The sequence below is a fragment of the Micrasema longulum genome, unplaced genomic scaffold, assembly GCF_059751315.1.
Source record: "Micrasema longulum isolate JH-2025_06_02 unplaced genomic scaffold, ASM5975131v1 h1tg001648l, whole genome shotgun sequence".
In the NCBI taxonomy this organism is placed as follows: domain Eukaryota; kingdom Metazoa; phylum Arthropoda; class Insecta; order Trichoptera; family Brachycentridae; genus Micrasema; species Micrasema longulum.
Window position 1 is genome coordinate 311 of NW_028278827.1, and position 18,731 is coordinate 19,041.

The 18,731-nt window shown below is 34.5% G+C and overlaps 1 protein-coding gene across 1 annotated transcript in view; it reads right to left on the reverse strand.

Annotated features, from left to right (window-relative positions):
* Positions 1-5,216: 5,216 nt before the first annotated feature.
* The window catches only part of alpha-Cat (catenin alpha), a gene marked incomplete at its 3' end in the record, with an annotated part of 102,247 nt that continues 88,732 nt past the window's right edge, over positions 5,217-18,731 (reverse strand). Inside the window, exons 16-17 of the mRNA XM_088237115.1 lie at positions 8,079-8,227; positions 5,217-5,286 (exon numbers count right to left, since the gene is read on the reverse strand). Coding sequence (XP_088093241.1) covers positions 5,217-5,286; positions 8,079-8,227 — 219 coding nt within the window. The remainder of the gene's footprint in view (positions 5,287-8,078; positions 8,228-18,731) is intronic.

Consider the following 18,731-nt stretch of genomic DNA (forward strand, 5'->3'; position numbering starts at 1 on the left):
CGGATTTCAGTATCACTGGTCTTTTATTTCAATAATAAATTACAATGAACTTCCACCAAGAATTTTCACCCTAAAACTTAACAATTCCATTTGTATAAAAACTATGCCATTTATATAAAAAACTATTCCATTTGTGTAAAAACTATTCTGGTTATCCGAATTTTGCGGATTTCAGTATCACTGGTCTTTTATTTCAATAATAAATTACAATGAACTTCCACCAAGAATTTTCACCCTAAAACTTAACAATTCCATTTGTCTAAAAACTATTCCATTTGTATAAAAACTATTCCATTTGTGTAAAAACTATTCTGGTTACCCGAATTTTGCAGATTTCAGTATCACTGGTCTTTTATTTTAATAATAAATTACAATGAACTTCCACCAAGAATTTTCACCCTAAAACTTAACAATTCCATTTGTCTAAAAACTATTCCATTTGTATAAAAACTATTCCATTTGTGTAAAAACTATTCTGGTTACCCGAATTTTGCAGGTTTCAGTATCACTGGTCTTTTATTTTAATAATAAATTACAATGAACTTCCACCAAGAATTTTCACCCTCAAACTTAACTATTCTATGCGTATAAAAACTATTCCATTTGTATAAAAACTATTCTGGTTACCCCAAATTTGCGGATTTCAGTATTACTGGTCTTTTATTTCGATAGTAAATTACAATGAACTACCACCAAGAATTTTCACTCTCAAACTTAACTATTATTCGCGTATAAAAACTATTCCATTTGTGTAAAAACTTTATCATTTGTAAAAAAAACTATTCTGGTTACCCCACTTCCACCAAGAATTTTTACCCTCAAACTTAACAATTCTATGCGTATAAAAACTTTTTCCATTTATTTCAAATCTATTAGTATATCTATCAGGAAAAAGTTGTTTTTCATGGATTTTTTTTTATAAAATTATAAAATAGAATTTTATTAGTACAAAATAATGGATGGTTAGTATTTTTTACTTCCGCAACCAATGTTAAAAAACATATTTATGATCTCACATCTACTTCTCGTTTCTATGGTCATGTCTTCAACTGGTTCGAACTCAGTGTCCGTGTCTAGATCTTCGCTTGTCTATGGACAACACAAAACACAAACAACTTGTTAATCACAGACAGAACGAACAGCCAAGCATGCGGGACGGATTAACAAACAAAAAATACATAATATTAGACACAATATTATCAAAATGGTTGATGAAGCGATGAGGGGAATTACCGCCCGAGTAAGGAAGTTCAGTGCTACGGAAAATTGGATGTAAAGAATGTTTTCTTATACGCGGCAAAAAATTTGAGCGTTTAATTGTAGGTCCAAAACTCTCCAAAATGTATGAAAAAAATAATGAAATTACGTTTTAATAAAAATTTGCGATTTTAAAATATTACAGATTCACAATAATGTGCCGCGATAATAATAAAAAAATAATAATAATCAAAGTTTATTAACAAAAATAACAATAACTTTATCTATTTGCATCATTTTGGAACAATTTCATAGTAATACATTCAAGTTTCCTCTCAAGCATAACCACAATACACGCTTCACGTCTAATGATGGCTTGGTAGAACCAAAAGTATGCAATAAATATGGAAATAGAACTCTCAAATATTTAGTACCTAGAATTTTTAATTTATTACCAAGAGAACTTAAATTTAACTCACATTGTAACAAGAGCAAAATAAGAGAGTGGCTACTCGATCAAGAGTTTATATATGAATAGTAGCTTAGGTGTAAATATTTTATTTTTTCATATATTTTCTTGTATTTAAAAAATAAATTTATATATTATTATTTGTATAAACATGTTTATTCTGATCTTTCCGGCTGTTAATTTTTATCTGTTATTCATTGTTTTTATAAATGTAAATAATATTATTAAGTCAGTATAAATATAATCTTCACCAACAAGCTTCAAAAAGTGGCTTGGTGGGATTTTAGTTTTAGTAAAAATATAACAAATGATTTATTTTTTTTTAAATTGTAAAAATGTATAATTATGCTATTAAATAAATAAAAAAATAAAGACAACTATTACATAAATTTCATTTATATTATTTATTGACAATTCTTGATCAAACTATGCATCACATTTAAATGAATTTAAACATACTTTTGACAAAACAAAAAACATAAAAAATTTACATGCAGGACATAAAGGTCAAAAGTTGGACAGATTAGAAATTTTAGAAATAAATAGGACAAAAAATAATAGCGATAGAATTTTAATAAATCAGCAGATGGAATTTAAAAACTCACCCTTATTAGCCCCCTTAGTTAGACCCTGTACATTGTAAGAAAACAATAAATATCTTTCAAATAATAGAATATTTTCTTAAAGTACACCGCCAACACATGTTTTAATAATTTGTCTCACTCTGTTCCATTGCAATATTGCGCATTGTATCTTTTTCAACTTATTTTTAAATGTACCTACACTTGAGATAATATTTAGTTTTATATAAATTACCCTTACACTGTATAATATTCACCAGTCTGAAGATGCCCATTAGAGGGTGAAAGCGCTAATTGGTCAAAATAAATAAACGGAAGTGTACCAAGTATTTTTTGAACCCGCAAACCAGAAGATCATGAGATGAAACTAATCAACAGTCGATCTCCTATTTTAGGATTTTTACTATAGTCTCACGCGCAGACTGGAAAACACTAGTCCAAAATCATTTTACTCAGAAGTGTATTTTTGATTTCGCTCGGATGCCGTTTTTTGGGGTTCCTATATATTATTATACAGAGAAAGAATTGGAAGCAAAATCTTCCATAGCTGGTTCAAGACCCACGATATAATTTCTGACAAATATCATCATTTCCCTTTCAGTATTCGCTGGAACATAGAGTACATTATTACTTAAATACTTAGGTAATAGATTTCTCTGGATCATGTCTAGTCTGGCCTAACTAGGTACAACCTGTTTTAAGGCAGACATTTTTATGCTAAATAAACAATAACATTACTACCTACTGGTTAATATACTAAACAGTCATACAATATTAATTTATTAGGAATTTATTTTTAGTAAATTTTCAGATTTTTCTCGACCTAAATCCAGTAACCAACTTTTTAAAAAATAGTTAAATTGAATCCGGGTCATGGTTTTGCAATCTTTGGGTAACATATTGAATATTTTGGGGCCCAGAAACCTGAAAGTCTTTGCCCGAATTCAGAAATTGTGATAGACCCCATGACCCATCCTCTAGTTTGACTTCTGGCAGTGCGGGAGTGTTCCTTTTGGGATTTGATAGAATAATTTACTTGCACAAACAGTATTCTAAAAATATATATTTGTCTTATATCTAAGATCTCGAATTCCTCAAATAACTTGACGCTGGGGTACCTGAAGGGCTTTTTTAAAATTATTTTAATGATCGATTTTTGAGCAGATTCGAGAGGTTTCAATATCGATTTATTAGTGCCTCCCCATCCTATTATGCCATAAGATAGATATCTGTTTTCCGGGTAGCCATGTTTAACGTCTTTTAAAGAGTACGGTGTTCTCTTTTTAAATGTCAGGATAACTCAGGACTTGAATTTGTGACTTCACGGGTGGAGTAATTACAAATTCTTCAACGTTTAGTGTATTTTGACAGCTACGGGTTCCACTTTTAAATGTCGGCAGACGTCACCGACGACGATTCGTGACGTCACGGGCGGGGTAATTTCAAAATTACAAAGCATTAAAAAAAAACATAGCGATGATAATACGACACATAAAAATAACTTTTGAAATTAGTTTGATAGTCTATTGACAAATAAAAAAATACTGAACTTTCTCATTTTGTAACATTACAAAATTGCCCCTGAGTAGCGCCTGCTAACGTCACTCAACATAAAAATTCACGTTTTCAATGCAGTATCTCGGCTACGCCACAAATGTATTTTGAAGTAATTTGTTTTTTTCCGTTATTACTGGGGTGGATAACGCGTCAGATAACGCGTCGGGTACTTGTATAAAATTGGTTCTAGTATAAATATAAGAATTTTACTTAAACGTGCATCAACCATTTTGATTATATTAATTAATGATAACACAAATGAGTAATTAACACAATACACGAAAACACATAAATAAAAACTTTAACAGAGCACATCATATAGCATGGTACACATAATTAAGCAGTTGAATATCAAATAATAAATAAGAATCAAATAATTGTTGGCGAAAAAACCGCAATAGAAAACGGCTTTACCCCGGGTATTTAAATTGCAAATAGGTGTCATTAAGTGACTAATAAATTATATGAACGACAAGACATTTCCTGCGAGTCCTAAATTTATGTTAATACTTTTTGGATTTAGCGTGCAGCATATTAAAGCAAATAAAATAAAGACAGATAGGTGTCTCAAAATGAAAGATAGGAATCTCAACATGATGCATAGACATCTCAACATAATAGATATCTCAAAATTAAAGATAAACTTCTCAACATGAAAGGTAGGAATCTCAACATGATGCATAGACATTTAAAAATGATAGATATCTAAAAAGTAAAGATAAACTTCTCAACATGAAAAATAGGAATCTCAACATGATGCATAGAAATTTCAAAATGATAGACATCTCAATATAAAAGATAAACTTCTCAACATGAAAGATAGGAATCTCAACATGATGCAAAGACATCTTAAAATGATAGATATCTCAATATTAAAGATAAACTTCTCAACATGAAAGATAGGAATCTCAACATGATGCAGACATCTCAAAATGATAGATACCTCAAAATAAAAGATAAACTTCTCAACATGATAGATAGACATCTCGACATGATGCATAGACATCCAACATGATGGATATCTCAAAATTAAAGATAAACTTCTCAACATGATAGATAGACAGACATCTCAACATGATAGATAGATAGATAGACATCTCAAAATGTTAGAAAACATTTCACACACAATATTTAAAAGTTTTTTTAAAATACTTTGCTAGCCTAGAGAGGATTTTATACCCCATTCTAAGACAGTCACCGATCATATTATCTTTTACCAATCATATTTGAAATTATTTACGAGTATACACTATTTGATATTCGACTCCTCAATTTAGCGCAGTACACAGGGAAATGTACGATGTACGGAAACACATAGTAAAGATGAAACTGCCGCGGGATTACTAAAGGACAAAGGCAAAAAATACACAAGCCACAGGTGCGGGCGGGGGCATGCAGAGAACTGGCCTTACACTTGCTTCTGGTCTCCAGCGTATAGTGCTCATCCAGCTCCACATCCTCAGGGTCCAGCTCTTCATCATCCTGTATTATTTTATATAATTTTTATATGTTGTTATAACATCGTTAATATCTTTTTTGTAATTTATTTATGTTATTCTGAAAATATTATTGATTAAAATAAAATAATCTATTGTAAGACGTCACTCGCCATTATGTACACGAGAATTGTTTATTTCTTTTACGTAATGGGAAACGTCAATGTAAATATATGTTTTTGATTAATTAAAAAAAATATTTAGTTGAAATATTGTATTTTAATTTGTTATTAATAAATAAAAAAAACAACAAAAAAAATTAAACAGACGTGATTTTAAAAAACAATTACATTTTTATCAAAATGTTTATAAACAGCTAGATTCTATCTAAATTTGTTGCAACCTTACACAGTGTGGAAAGTGGCCACTTAAGCCAGCCAAGAACAGGTCGTAAACCCTGTAAATGCCTAGACTTCCATATTCCCTTCTCAAAAATGTCTTCCATCTCTGTTGCAATAAGTTTAGATCTGAATAACTCCCTAGGGAGGAAATCCGGCATGTCTGCAAACATTTGAACATACTCAAAACATCGTTGAATTAACTAACTGGTAAATAAAGTATAAAAATAGCAAAAATATTTCAGGCGTTGCCTAGTAGGTGAATTGTTTCAGCCTAATGAATCTCACCCGCGTGATAAAGGTTTCAGCTCTTTTACTTCACAAAAGTCAACAGATGGAAGAGATGAGGAAATGTGGATGTTTAAACATAGGCAGAGTGGTGAATGTTACACAGTGTGTAAAGTGGCCACTTAAACTTGCCGATGACAGGTCATAAGCCCTGTATTTACATAGACTTCCATATTCCCTTCTCAATGATGTTTTCCCTCTCTGTTGCAATAAATTTAAATATGAATATAACCTTTTTAAAATCAACATTCTGTAGATTTTAAAAGCGTTTGTGTAAGTTTTGCGAACGCGCCAGCTCTAATTAATCGACAATAATAAAAATATATGAAATAAATGGCGGCCTCTGTGGTGTAGTGGTCAAGATGCTTGACTCACACACGGATGATTCCGGGTTCGATTCCCGGTGAGAACACAAAAAATTAAACGTGATTTTTCTCAAGCCTGGGTATTCTGTGATTTGATTCACCACTGTAATTGGGCCTCCTGGCGAGTTGTGGTGAAAAAAAAAAAATTTAAATAAATTAAAAATAATTCATTATATTTTCAAAATCAATATGGACATTGTGGAGAAATGTTTTCATATATAACTTAAAAAATGAAAGTGTAAAATAAAATACGTCACTGACAAAAACACGACATGTTTGGCATTGATAGTTGTGACGTCAAATTTCGTGACGATATTCTGTAAAAATTTGAACGGTTAGGAACAAAGTTGAAAATGAACATGAATCGTGACGAATTAGGGGCGTGGCCGTTTTTGTGAGAATTGACCGTTTTTGTAGAATTAAAGATTAGGTAGCAAAAAAAATTGTTTTTTCTTGACAGTAAATTTATATATATATATATATATATATATATTTATATATATATTTATAAACATAATTATTTATATATATATAACTCTTCTGTACGTGTGATGTCACTGAACCACTACTAAACGGCTTAACCGATTTACGTGCGGTTTTCAGCGAAATGTTGATCTTTGCTGCGCGTGTTCGTAGATATTAAAGTTTTTAATCAAATCTATAAAAAAAAAATTGCCTAAATCTTTTTTTTCATCGACCACCAGGGTTGCATTCGACGACAATGGAAAGGAGAAGGGAGAGAGGAGAGTGGAGAGAGGAGAGAGGAGAGAGGAGAGAGGAGAGAGGAGAGAGGAGAGAGGAGAGAGGAGAGAGGAGAGAGGAGAGAGGAGAGAGGAGAGAGGAGAGAGGAGAGAGGAGAGAGGAGAGAGGAGAGAGGAGAGAGGAGAGAGGAGAGAGGAGAGAGGAGAGAGGAGAGAGGAGAGAGGAGAGAGGAGAGAGGAGAGAGGAGAGAGGAGAGAGGAGAGAGGAGAGAGGAGAGAGGAGAGAGGAGAGAGGAGAGAGGAGAGAGGAGAGAGGAGAGAGGAGAGAGGAGAGAGGAGAGAGGAGAGAGGAGAGAGGAGAGAGGAGAGAGGAGAGAGGAGAGAGGAGAGAGGAGAGAGGAGAGAGGAGAGAGGAGAGAGGAGAGAGGAGAGAGGAGAGAGGAGAGAGGAGAGAGGAGAGAGGAGAGAGGAGAGAGGAGAGAGGAGAGAGGAGAGAGGAGAGAGGAGAGAGGAGAGAGGAGAGAGGAGAGAGGAGAGAGGAGAGAGGAGAGAGGAGAGAGGAGAGAGGAGAGAGGAGAGAGGAGAGAGGAGAGAGGAGAGAGGAGAGAGGAGAGAGGAGAGAGGAGAGAGGAGAGAGGAGAGAGGAGAGAGGAGAGAGGAGAGAGGAGAGAGGAGAGAGGAGAGAGGAGAGAGAGAGAGGAGAGAGGAGAGAGGAGAGAGGAGAGAGGAGAGAGGAGAGAGGAGAGAGGAGAGAGGAGAGAGGAGAGAGGAGAGAGGAGAGAGGAGAGAGGAGAGAGAGAGAGAGGAGAGAGGAGAGAGGAGAGAGGAGAGAACCGGCAAATTTTTGCATATGCATTTAATCTGTCTCAGCTGGTAGAAGCATGGACTAATTTGAGCGTCAAGAGAAAGGTCAGAATGAAGTAAAACTCCCAGTAGTTAGTAGCAGTGATATTTCCCTATTCACCGATCAGCAGAACTCGCCGAACAGAACCCGCGACGTCACGCGCGCAGTAATTTTAACATTACAAAACTTCTCCACCGTAACAATGTTTTCGGGTCGACTGTGGTACTTGGCGCACTCCTTACCCTGTTCATCAGCACGGCCCGGCGGATCTCCCTGACGGCGTCGTACACCAGCCGGGAGGCGTCGATGAAGTCGTTCTCGTCCACCGGCGGCCCGGCGCCCCCGAGGGCCTGCACGGCCACCTCGACGCGGGCCGCGAACTTGCCCATGACTGCGAAAAAGAAACAACACATATTATTTATGATATTCGGGTGAGACTGTTGAGGGGATCGTACCGGATGGCATGATCCGTGAAGCGAAACATATGAGCGAAGGTGTATATTTTTAAATTCCGTAATGTCCTGCCGGTAAAACAACTTTGTGAATACAAATTGATTGTAGATCACTTTGTTGATCCGGAATATAAAAAAAAGAGTTTCCCACACTCGCAACGCTAGATTAAAAACTAAGGGCTCCCTGTTTGTTCCCCGAATTACAAATTACTTCGGAGAGCGAACATTAAATTGCGTTGTTCCAACGTTGTTCGATGATCTCCCACAAACCATCATTAACATGAAAGATCTTCAAATGGAAAAAAAAGAACTGAAGAAATATCTTCTAGATACTTTATGGTGCCTGTTTATAAATAAATTTGTAAAATATAAATAAAATAAATGTAATATAAACCTGTCATAAAAAAATAAAAAAATGTGTCCCACCGAAAACTCACGGACCAAAGGTCCGTGGCTCGAATCCCACTCTACCCCAACTTGATTCCATTTTCTAAAAGTGAATTATTTACAACTCGTTGAATATTTGAGTAATCATAAGAACGCAAATATTTCTTTAAAAAACATTAATAATAATTACACGCTATGCAACATGGGAGGGGGAGGGGGGGGGTGCTTACTGTGAATACAGAATGAATTAATAAAATAATAAAAACAAAAATAATTAGAAAATTTCTCACGAAATTCTGTGAGATCACGTTGTAAAAATGACATTTAACTTTTCCTACTCAAACATAGGTTCTAAATGTCAACATAATATGAGAATTGTAATAATATTGTCGGGTCAAAAACAGTGTATCAACTCTACGTCAATTTGCCACGTCATATTTGACAAACAAGTAGAAGAATTTGTGTATCTAGAAAGCATGTGACAAGCATTTATTTGCCAAGGTCGATTTAAATGCACCGTTCACTCTGTAGGTAACTGAAATGGCTCAAAATTAGACAGCAGAGAGTCTTCATAGTCCTTACGCTTCTATATACCTCCGTCAACGCTTATTAGTTCATGATTTACCTCTTCGTTCTAATTCTAAAAGCACTCTCTTAATACCCATCCACAATTCCTCTTTCTTTTCTATCTCATATAGTGTCCATGCAGTTCCACTGTGGAATCACCTCCCATCCACCATCAAAGATGTTACTACATTATCTCTGTTTAAATCACGTCTGAAGAAACATCTCCTTTCTCTTCCTTAATCTCTCCCCTTTTCCTGTTTCCTCTTTTTTCCCTTTTCCCATCGAGTAATGGTATTGATTCAGAATAATGCATACACATAGAGTTGTGCTGCCATTATAAAGTGCAACCCCGTAGCTGTCAAAACACACTAAACGTTAAAAAAAATGGCTACCCGGAAACTCGAAACCATCACGACACGTTATAACGCGTAACTCCTAAGGGAGGAAAAATCCAGCTTGTGTTCAAACATTTGGACACACTCAAAACATTGTTGACGTAATAGCGCTCTAATCGACTGGTTGATTCGCAAGAACCTGTGACGTAGTTCAAAGCAGTTTTTTTTAAATATTTTTAATTCGTACGTTTCCAAGAGTCTTCGCCGTACAATTAAATGCTCTAATTTTTACAGCGCGATTTTTTAAATTTTTTATATCTAATTATCCGTTCCACTGAACTTCCTCATTGGAGTGACAGTGCAGTGCCCTGTGCACCGCTGATAGGAAAATGATTTTATTAAAAATTTAAAAATGATTTTAAAAATTTAAAAATAAATTCCAGATACGTGATTTTGGCTCTGACCCCACGAAATTTTCGGCAAAATGAATACATAAATAAAAGAGACAAATTAAAGTTGCTAAGACAAGTTATTGATGAATAAAATAATGTTTACACTTTGGGTTTAAATGTCAAAAAAATAAACATTTAATTATTTCCTCCTCGCCTGGCCCTTGCGCACGGCGTCCGAAGGCGCAAAGTCGCCCGACTCTCGGGCCGGCGTCGGAGTCGAGCGCCCGCCGCACCGTGGCCCTTGCGGAAGGCGCCCGAAGGAGCATAGTCGCGCGCCGCGCGCGTAAAGGTCACCACGTTCTAATGGAAGGATTCGAATTTGAAAAAATAACGATGCTTCACGGCGCGTAACACCTTCGGCGCCGGAAAAAAATACAACTGTCAAAAATTTCTTTAGAATAGAAAATATAAAAAAATTACTTCGTAAGTGAAAATTCGCGATGGAAGTTCATTGTAATTTATTATAGAAATAAAAGACGACGCCCAGTCTCGAAGATGTCGCGAAAGCGATGAAACCGGTCACTGGATATTTCAAATTTGTGGATCAAATTATCTCTCGTTTTTTTTTTTTTTTTAAATAAAATATTTGCGTTCTTTTGATTTACTCAAATATTTCATTTTGAGGGCCATTTTCAACGAGTTGTAAATAACTCAGTATTAGAAAATGGGAATCAAGTTAGGGTAGAGTGGTATTCGAACCGGGGACCTTTGGGCCGTGAGTCTGAGACACAAGCTACAAGACCATAACCCGATTCATTTATTTCTTTAATAAATAAAAAAAATACATAAACAGCGTAAGGATCATTTATACAAAATTAAAATTTATCTTAAGTATAGGTTAAATGTTGTCGGCCCCGTGGGGAAATGGTCAGCGCGTTTGCCTACCACGCAAGAGGTCTCGGGCTCGATTTCCGACATGGTTGATATAAAATATTTATATGAAAGAGTGGAGCGAAGTACGGAATTGGAAAAATAATGATGAAAGTAGATTAATGCTGTCGAAATTCGATCCCTCGGGCGAATGTGTGGTAAAACGATGCATAATAGGTGCACAAATGTCGAGATCCGTGAACTGTGTAAGGCTGAGACTTGCATTATCAACAGAATCAAGAAAGGGGCGCTGCGTCGGTTTGGACATGTAGAGCGAATGGACAGCGAAATAACGGCTTAAAGGATCTAGCGCCATTTTCGTAATATAATACCTCAAAGGCGCTTTACAAAGTGATTAAATAAAGAAATAAAATTAATTGTAATTTAAAAAAAACAAAGTATTTTGTCACCACATACTACAGATTTATTCAAATGATTTAGAGAACAAGTGGGTTTTAAGTTTTTTCCGAAACATCACTTCGCTCTCATAGCCTCGCACCTCTGCTGGGAGAGAATTTCATGCCGTAGGGCCTGCGACCGCCAATGCGCGTTCGCCGAATTTAGTGCACAATTCGCGTAGATGTATAATAACTTTTCCTTTCGACGTAGATGTAGCTGATCTAAGCGTAAGACGTCTGTCAGCTAGTTCATTAGGAATGCAGAGTCCCCTTAGATATTCTGGAGCAGAGTTGTGCAGTGACTTATACATAAGCCAACAGAGTTTGTATTCCACCCTCTGTAGAAAAAGTAGCCAGTGTAATTCCTGAAATAGTGGAGTGATATGACTGAACTTAGAGATTCCAAAAATAAGTCTCGCTGCGGCATTCAATACAGACTGCAGGCGAGTCATTTTGTTTATTGGTAGACCTGCGTAGATACCATTACAATAATCGACTCTAGACACTACAAATGCATTTATTAACTGACGGGCGGCATCAACAGACAAATTTTTGCGTATGCATTTAATTTGTCTCAGCTGGTAGAAGCATGAACTTATCGTTCTACTAATTTGAGCGTCAAGAGAAAGGTCAGAGTTGAGTAAAACTCCCAGTAGTTTAACGGTGGGTAAAGCGGTAATCCCTACATTGGGTAGGGCCGTATCCTGGATCAAATTCTGTCGTCTGGCTGAAGCGACCCATAGTAGTTCCGTTTTTGATGGGTTTAATGTTGGTCTGTTTTCAGCCATCCAGTTTCCTATGCCGAAAACGTAGCCAGTGTAATTCCCGAAGTAGTGGAGAGATATGACTGAACTTAAAGATTCCAAAAATAAGTCTCGCTGCGTCATTCAATACAGACTGTAGGCGAGTCATTTTATTTTGATGTGATGGTAGTAGCACTAGTATATAAAAAGAAATATAGTTGATTCGTCCGGACGTGAAGGAGTTGAAAGGTCGTGACATGCGGCCATAGACGGACGCGTTAGCCTCGTTAAATACCAAACCGCTTATGTTACAAGTTTAGCCTATTGTGACTATTAGTGGGTATAGTATTGTTCATATATTTATATTTTATCCAAAGCATTAACTCGAGACAAGATAGTTTTGGAAAATGAGTCCCAAACGTAATATAAAAAAAGAAAAAAAAAGATAACTTTGAATGACGTTATTAGTTCTCCGGAATCAACCAATGACAGAGTGCTGTGACGCGTTTCCGGCTACCGGGAGGCCGAAACACCAATCAAGACAACTCGCCGTAGAGTACTTGAGACGTCACAGGCGTAGTAATGTCAAAATCACAAACTTTAGAGAATCAGCGCTGATAATACGATACATAAAAAATATAAAAATACTGAACTCTCTAATTTCGTAACTGCACAAAATCGCCCCTGAGCTGCGCCTGCTAACGTCACTCAACATAAAAATTCTCAACAATGTTTTAAGTTTTTTTGAGCAGCAATTTTTTGCAGACAAGGACTGGTTAATATCAATCTATAGAAAATGAGTCCTGAACGTAATAAAAAAAAATATAAAAAAATTAGCTACTTTGAACGTTATTAGTTCTCCGGAATCAACCAACGACGGAGTGCTGTGACACATTCCCGGCTACCGGGAAGCCGAAACGCCAATCAGGACAACTTGTCGTAGAGTACTTGAGACGTCACAGGCGGAGTCATTTCAAAATCACAAACATTTAAGAATCAGCGCTGATAAAACGATACATAAAAATACTGAACTCTCTCATTTCGTAACAGCACAAAATCGCCTCTAAGTTGCGCCTGCTAACGTCACTCAACATAAAATTTGTCAACAATGTTTTGAGGACTGGATTCAACCCCTTAGAGATTAACATTTTACAACAGTCATGAAGAAAATTTTACAGAAGTAAATATATAAGTCTAGGCATCCACAGGGATTATGGCCTGTCATTGGCTGGTTTAAGTGGCCACTTTTCACACTGTGTAACATTCACCATTCTGCCTATGTTCGAAGATTTAGACATACTTAAAACAAGCAAGATACTTAATACTTCAAACAACTCCGTGGGGAGAAAATCCAGCCAGTCTGCAAGCATTTAGACATACTTAAAACATTGTTGACGTATCTGGCATGTTAATTTATTTTTATAATACATTGACATATAAATCAACATAATTACATAAAATCAGCTTTAAAACAAACAAAAAATTTACAATAAACCTAATTATTAACGACGTTCTTACAAGGTTACGTCATTTTGCAAAAATGTTAGAGATGGGACAAATTGACAGTGTAATAAATAATTCATTTGTTCGTGAATAAAAGTATTGAATGTCTTATTTTTTAGTAAATAATTGTCTGAAACACACTACAATAGGCTTGTGTTTGCGTTTTTATATAAATTTTCAAAAAGTTCCATGATTGCATGAAAAAACTGATAAAATCGATTTGATCGGTGACTCCCAAATTCCCTTCTCAAAAATGTTTTCCCTCTCTGTTGCGACAAATTTAAATATGCCAGATACAAATGATTTTTCGTGGGTCAATATTAATCACTCCTTAGACGTCACTACAAAGTTATGTCGTCACTTTTGCTGACAACGGTCGTTCTAATCAAGCTATATTTTAAGGACTATAGGTACACAGATTTTAATTACTACTACTACTACTACTACCATCACGCCATTTACCCGTAGGGGTAGGCAGAGAGAATGGACCGCCACACACGTCTATCCTGGCATACAATCCTAGCCTCTTCCACATTCATACATCTTGTCATACATGCCCTTCGGTTCTGTCTGCTTTTGACATGACCAGACTTAAGATTTTGGTTTATCTGATCATGCCACGTCTTCCTCGGTCGTCCTCGTCTAACGTTGCCGTTCATTTTTGCTATATATACTTGTTTTACCATTCTCTCGTCGTCCATTCGTTCTACGTGACCAAACCATCTCAGAGACCCACCCTTTCTTAATCTTATTTTTTTAAATTTTATTTTATTCAGAAAACATACAGTAAAAAACAATTTTTTAACATAAAAAGACCAATTAAGTTTTCATAAATTAAAAAGATATAAACATTAAATGTGACAAAAAAAAAAAAAAAAATAAGAATTTTAAGTGAGAAAAGAATAATTGTTGACATTTGCGTTTTCCACGGAGGTAATAAATTAAAATAAATAAAAATAACGATTGTACACTCCGAGCCATCCACGCACACACATGAACGCACATATAAATATGATGAATGAATGATTCATGCTCTTCATTCATAATTCGTTTAATCATTAAATCAAATGCAATTTTCCACTCTCACTTTCCTTCAATCATCCTTTTCCACTCCTTATCAATTTCCTTCTTTTCCTTTCCACTATCTAGTTGTTTTGTCCTTATTTATCTTATTTTAATATATAGTATATTTATTATTTATATAGTTTAAACTTCAAGCCGTCGTCGCTTTATTACAGTATTATTTAGTGAATACATATAATTGGATGGCAGGCCCTACTATGTATACATTTTATATGATTTAAAAAAATAAAATATTCATATAACCTGTACATCTGTTTGTATTCGAAATAAATAAAATAAAACATACACAAACATATACATTACATGCGGCACATATCTATATAGATAGCATAAACCACTCAAGATGCACATTCAGCAACTAGCCCAAATAATCGACCCCATGAAGAAATTTTCTGTACAAAGAAAACATAGATAAACTAACTGTATTACAAAATAAAGCCTTTAGAATCATTTTGAAAAAAAACAGATATACGAGGGTAAAGTCGATGGTAAATGAAATGAAATTATTAGCATATAAACAAAGAATATTTTACAATACAATGATATTTGTTCATAAAATTATAAACTCTAATAAAAAAACAGAATTTTGGAAAAAAATTGATCGGAACCAGCATGAACACGATCACAATACTAGAGAAAAGAACAAAATTAGACTTCCATTTAGGAAAAAGGCAAAGTCACAAAATTCCATTTTATTTAAAGCAATTAAAAAGTATTACGAAATGGAAAAAAATATTTATGAAGAAAAAAACATATCAAAATTTAAAATAATGGTCAAGACATATGTGATAAACAATTTATAAATTAAATATATTTGCAATGTTATTATTAAAACACACATAACAATATGTATGATATGTGTGCCCTACTTTAAGATTTAAAAAAAAAAATTAAAAAAATGCAACGTGCAGTTAAAAATGTCTACATCAATACTGAGTCCGTTATAATTTCTACGAATTTATCAATTATACTTGTCTCAGATTTACACTCTCGCCTGATTTCATCATTCGTAACCCTGTCATACATTGATTTCCCACACATTCGTCTAAGAGATCGCATTTCAACCGCGTTCACTCGGCTTTCATCCCTCCTCTGCCAGTTCCATGTTTCACTTCCATACATAAGTGTCGGGACTAAAACTCCGTTTTTGTAATGATTAAATAAATAAATAAAATCGTACACATCTCGATATTCTACCCGAGTCAGATTGCCCAAATCAATCAATCAATCAATACATTCGCCACGCATATGAAATGATGGCAACCTTCTTAAAAGTGTTAATATGCAATTATTGAGTGACGGTAAATTCCTGGCAAATATGGCGTGCATTTATTTACTGGTAAATTATCTATTGCGGGGGGAACTCAGCCACTTTCTGACTCATTTTATAACAAAATGTACATACGGGTAGGCCGATATTTTTATCATCCCAATTTTAAAATGAAAGGGGTCTAAAAAGTTGCCTTTTGGACTACTCAAAATGCAAAAAATATTTGATACTACTTTTAGCCCTCAACCAGAGCTGTATTTTTATGAAAACGTCTATTTTTGCGCTAAACCGGCTGTCATTTCGTATTTAAGAAAGAAAATCAGTCCAATTTTTTTATTTATTTATTTACAATTTTAAAAAACCCGTTAGGGTTACATTAGAAATTTAATATTGTCTAGTCATTTTATGTCTCGTCTAGTCTAGTTAGTTCAGTCATCATGTGCTTTTTCAGATTGATTTTAAATTTGTCTCCATTAAAAGTTTTCAAGTAGTAAGGTAGGTCGTTGTAGTGTTTAAGTCCATTATGTAGTATTTTTGACTGTCTTGTGTTTGTCTTTGCTTTTTCAATATGATAGTGTTGTTGTTGTCTGGTGTTATATTTGTGTATGTCAGCATTTTTGACTAATATTATGTCGTCGTCTTGTATGTTTCCCAGTGTTATTTTGTGCACAATTTTTAAGGTCTCAATTTTAGTCAAGTAGTTTATGTCAAACTGGTGTGTTTTTTTGTACAGTTCAGTCGTAGAGGTCAGGTAGGGTAGGTTGTATGTTAGCTTAAGAATTTTATTTTGTTGTCTCTGTATTCTTGTTATGTCTGTCTTGTTATCAGTTCCCCAGAAGGCGATCATGTAACTCAATTCACTTTTGACATAGGCTTCGTACATCATCATTTTTTCCTTTCTTGATATAAAATCTTTAATTTTGTAGAAGAGGCTATGTAGTGATGCCATTACTTTAGTGCGTCCGTCTAAATTATATAATGTGTTAACATATTACAACAGACATAAAGAACACTTAAGAGAAGGAAATATAGAAGTCTAGGCATCCACAGGGCTTATGACCTGTCAATGGCTGGTTTAAGTGGCCATTTTACAAACTGTGTAACATTCACCATTCTGCCCATATTCAAACATCGATATTCCTTTCATTCTTTCATCTGTTGATGTTTGTGAAGTTAAAGAGCTGAAACCTTTATTTATGCGGGTGAGATTCATCTAATTGAATTATTTCACCTACATACTAGACTAGGCAACGCCTGAAAATCTTATTTTTTCAATTTCTATACTTTTTCGTGGACCAGGTAGATTTATCAAAAATATTTATAGAGTTTTTCCAATTTTTTGTAGACAAGGACTGGATTCCCGATTGTAGTAAATGGGTAGCATTGTTTTAATGAGCCACTGTTCCCTTTAATATTAGCCAGGCGCTCAACAGAATCAGTTCCGCGGAGTCTAAACTTTTCTCATTTCGGTAGTTTAAAAACGTGCTCAAATTTGTAATGCGATTAAGTTATATATTTACTAAAAAAAAAATAATTTATAAATATATATAATTGACAAAATATTTTATCTATTATCAAACCTCGGTTGAGGGCCAAAAGTAGTATGGAATATTATTTTTAATAATTTTTACGTTCAATGTGATTCAAAATGCAACTTTTTAGACCCCTTTCACTTTGGTGTCTCAAAAAAAAGAGGCGTTGCCTAGTATGTGAAATAATTCGACCAGACAAATCTCTTCTCAACAATAAAGGTTTCAGTTCTTTAACTTCAACAGATGGAAGAATAGGGTATTTTCATAAACTGGGGATATGATTTTAAATGTATTTAGTATTTAAAGAATATATTTACGATTGGGAGCATTTTACTATAAAAATCTGAAACGAATGCTTTCATTTATAATTTCCTATTTAAAGTTTGATAGAAATAAAAACGGCCCGTAACTGGCCAAAAGGGTTGATGACGTCACGTGTGACTTATAGATCCTACGTTCACTCAAATCCTATACTGAGATACTCCGACGCGGGCGGCTTGTGGCTTTTTATTTGTTTTTTATAGTTAAATTTCATCTTTTCCTTTACTTTTTTTTGTTTTCATTTATAAACATCTATTGCATTATGACTGACATTGATTTTTTACAAGGAAAATCCGATAACTTGCCCAAAATAGATAGATTCATGATGGGTATTTTTTTCTCATCCAATACAAACTTTTTAAGTTCCGAGTATAGAAATGTAAAGGCCGCAAGGTAAGGAAATATACAATGTTTGCTTCCAGAATGTATTCATTTAAATAGTTGTATTATTTGCATGTACTATAAATGTATTGTTTCGCGTACATTTAATGCAAAAGGGAAGTAACGTGACTTTGACACAACATAATCCATAAATACCATTGCTTGTAAACATCGCTGTTGCTCGAGTGCGTGTTAATGCCTTTTTTTTTATTATATGCGATTAACTTATCAATATATCAGCTAGGGAAAATTACGGAGACAATGCCATAGGTTACATTCAAGTAAAACGGACGGGTGATATTTGAATAAAATAATTATTTCTCAAAATAATTCAAAATTTACAAGACTGCTTTCTTCTTCAATCAGACATTAACTCTTTTAACCGATGGTGTAAAGTCAATAAATTAGAACTAAATATTAAAAAATGCAAAATAATGTCATTTCATAGAACAAAACAACCAATTTCCTTCGAGTACCTATTAGAAAACTCCAAAATTGATGTAGTCAAGTCCATCAGAGATTTAGGAGTTGTTTTGGACTATAAACTGACATACAACGAGCATATAGATAATACAGTAAATAAATCACTGAAATTACTTGG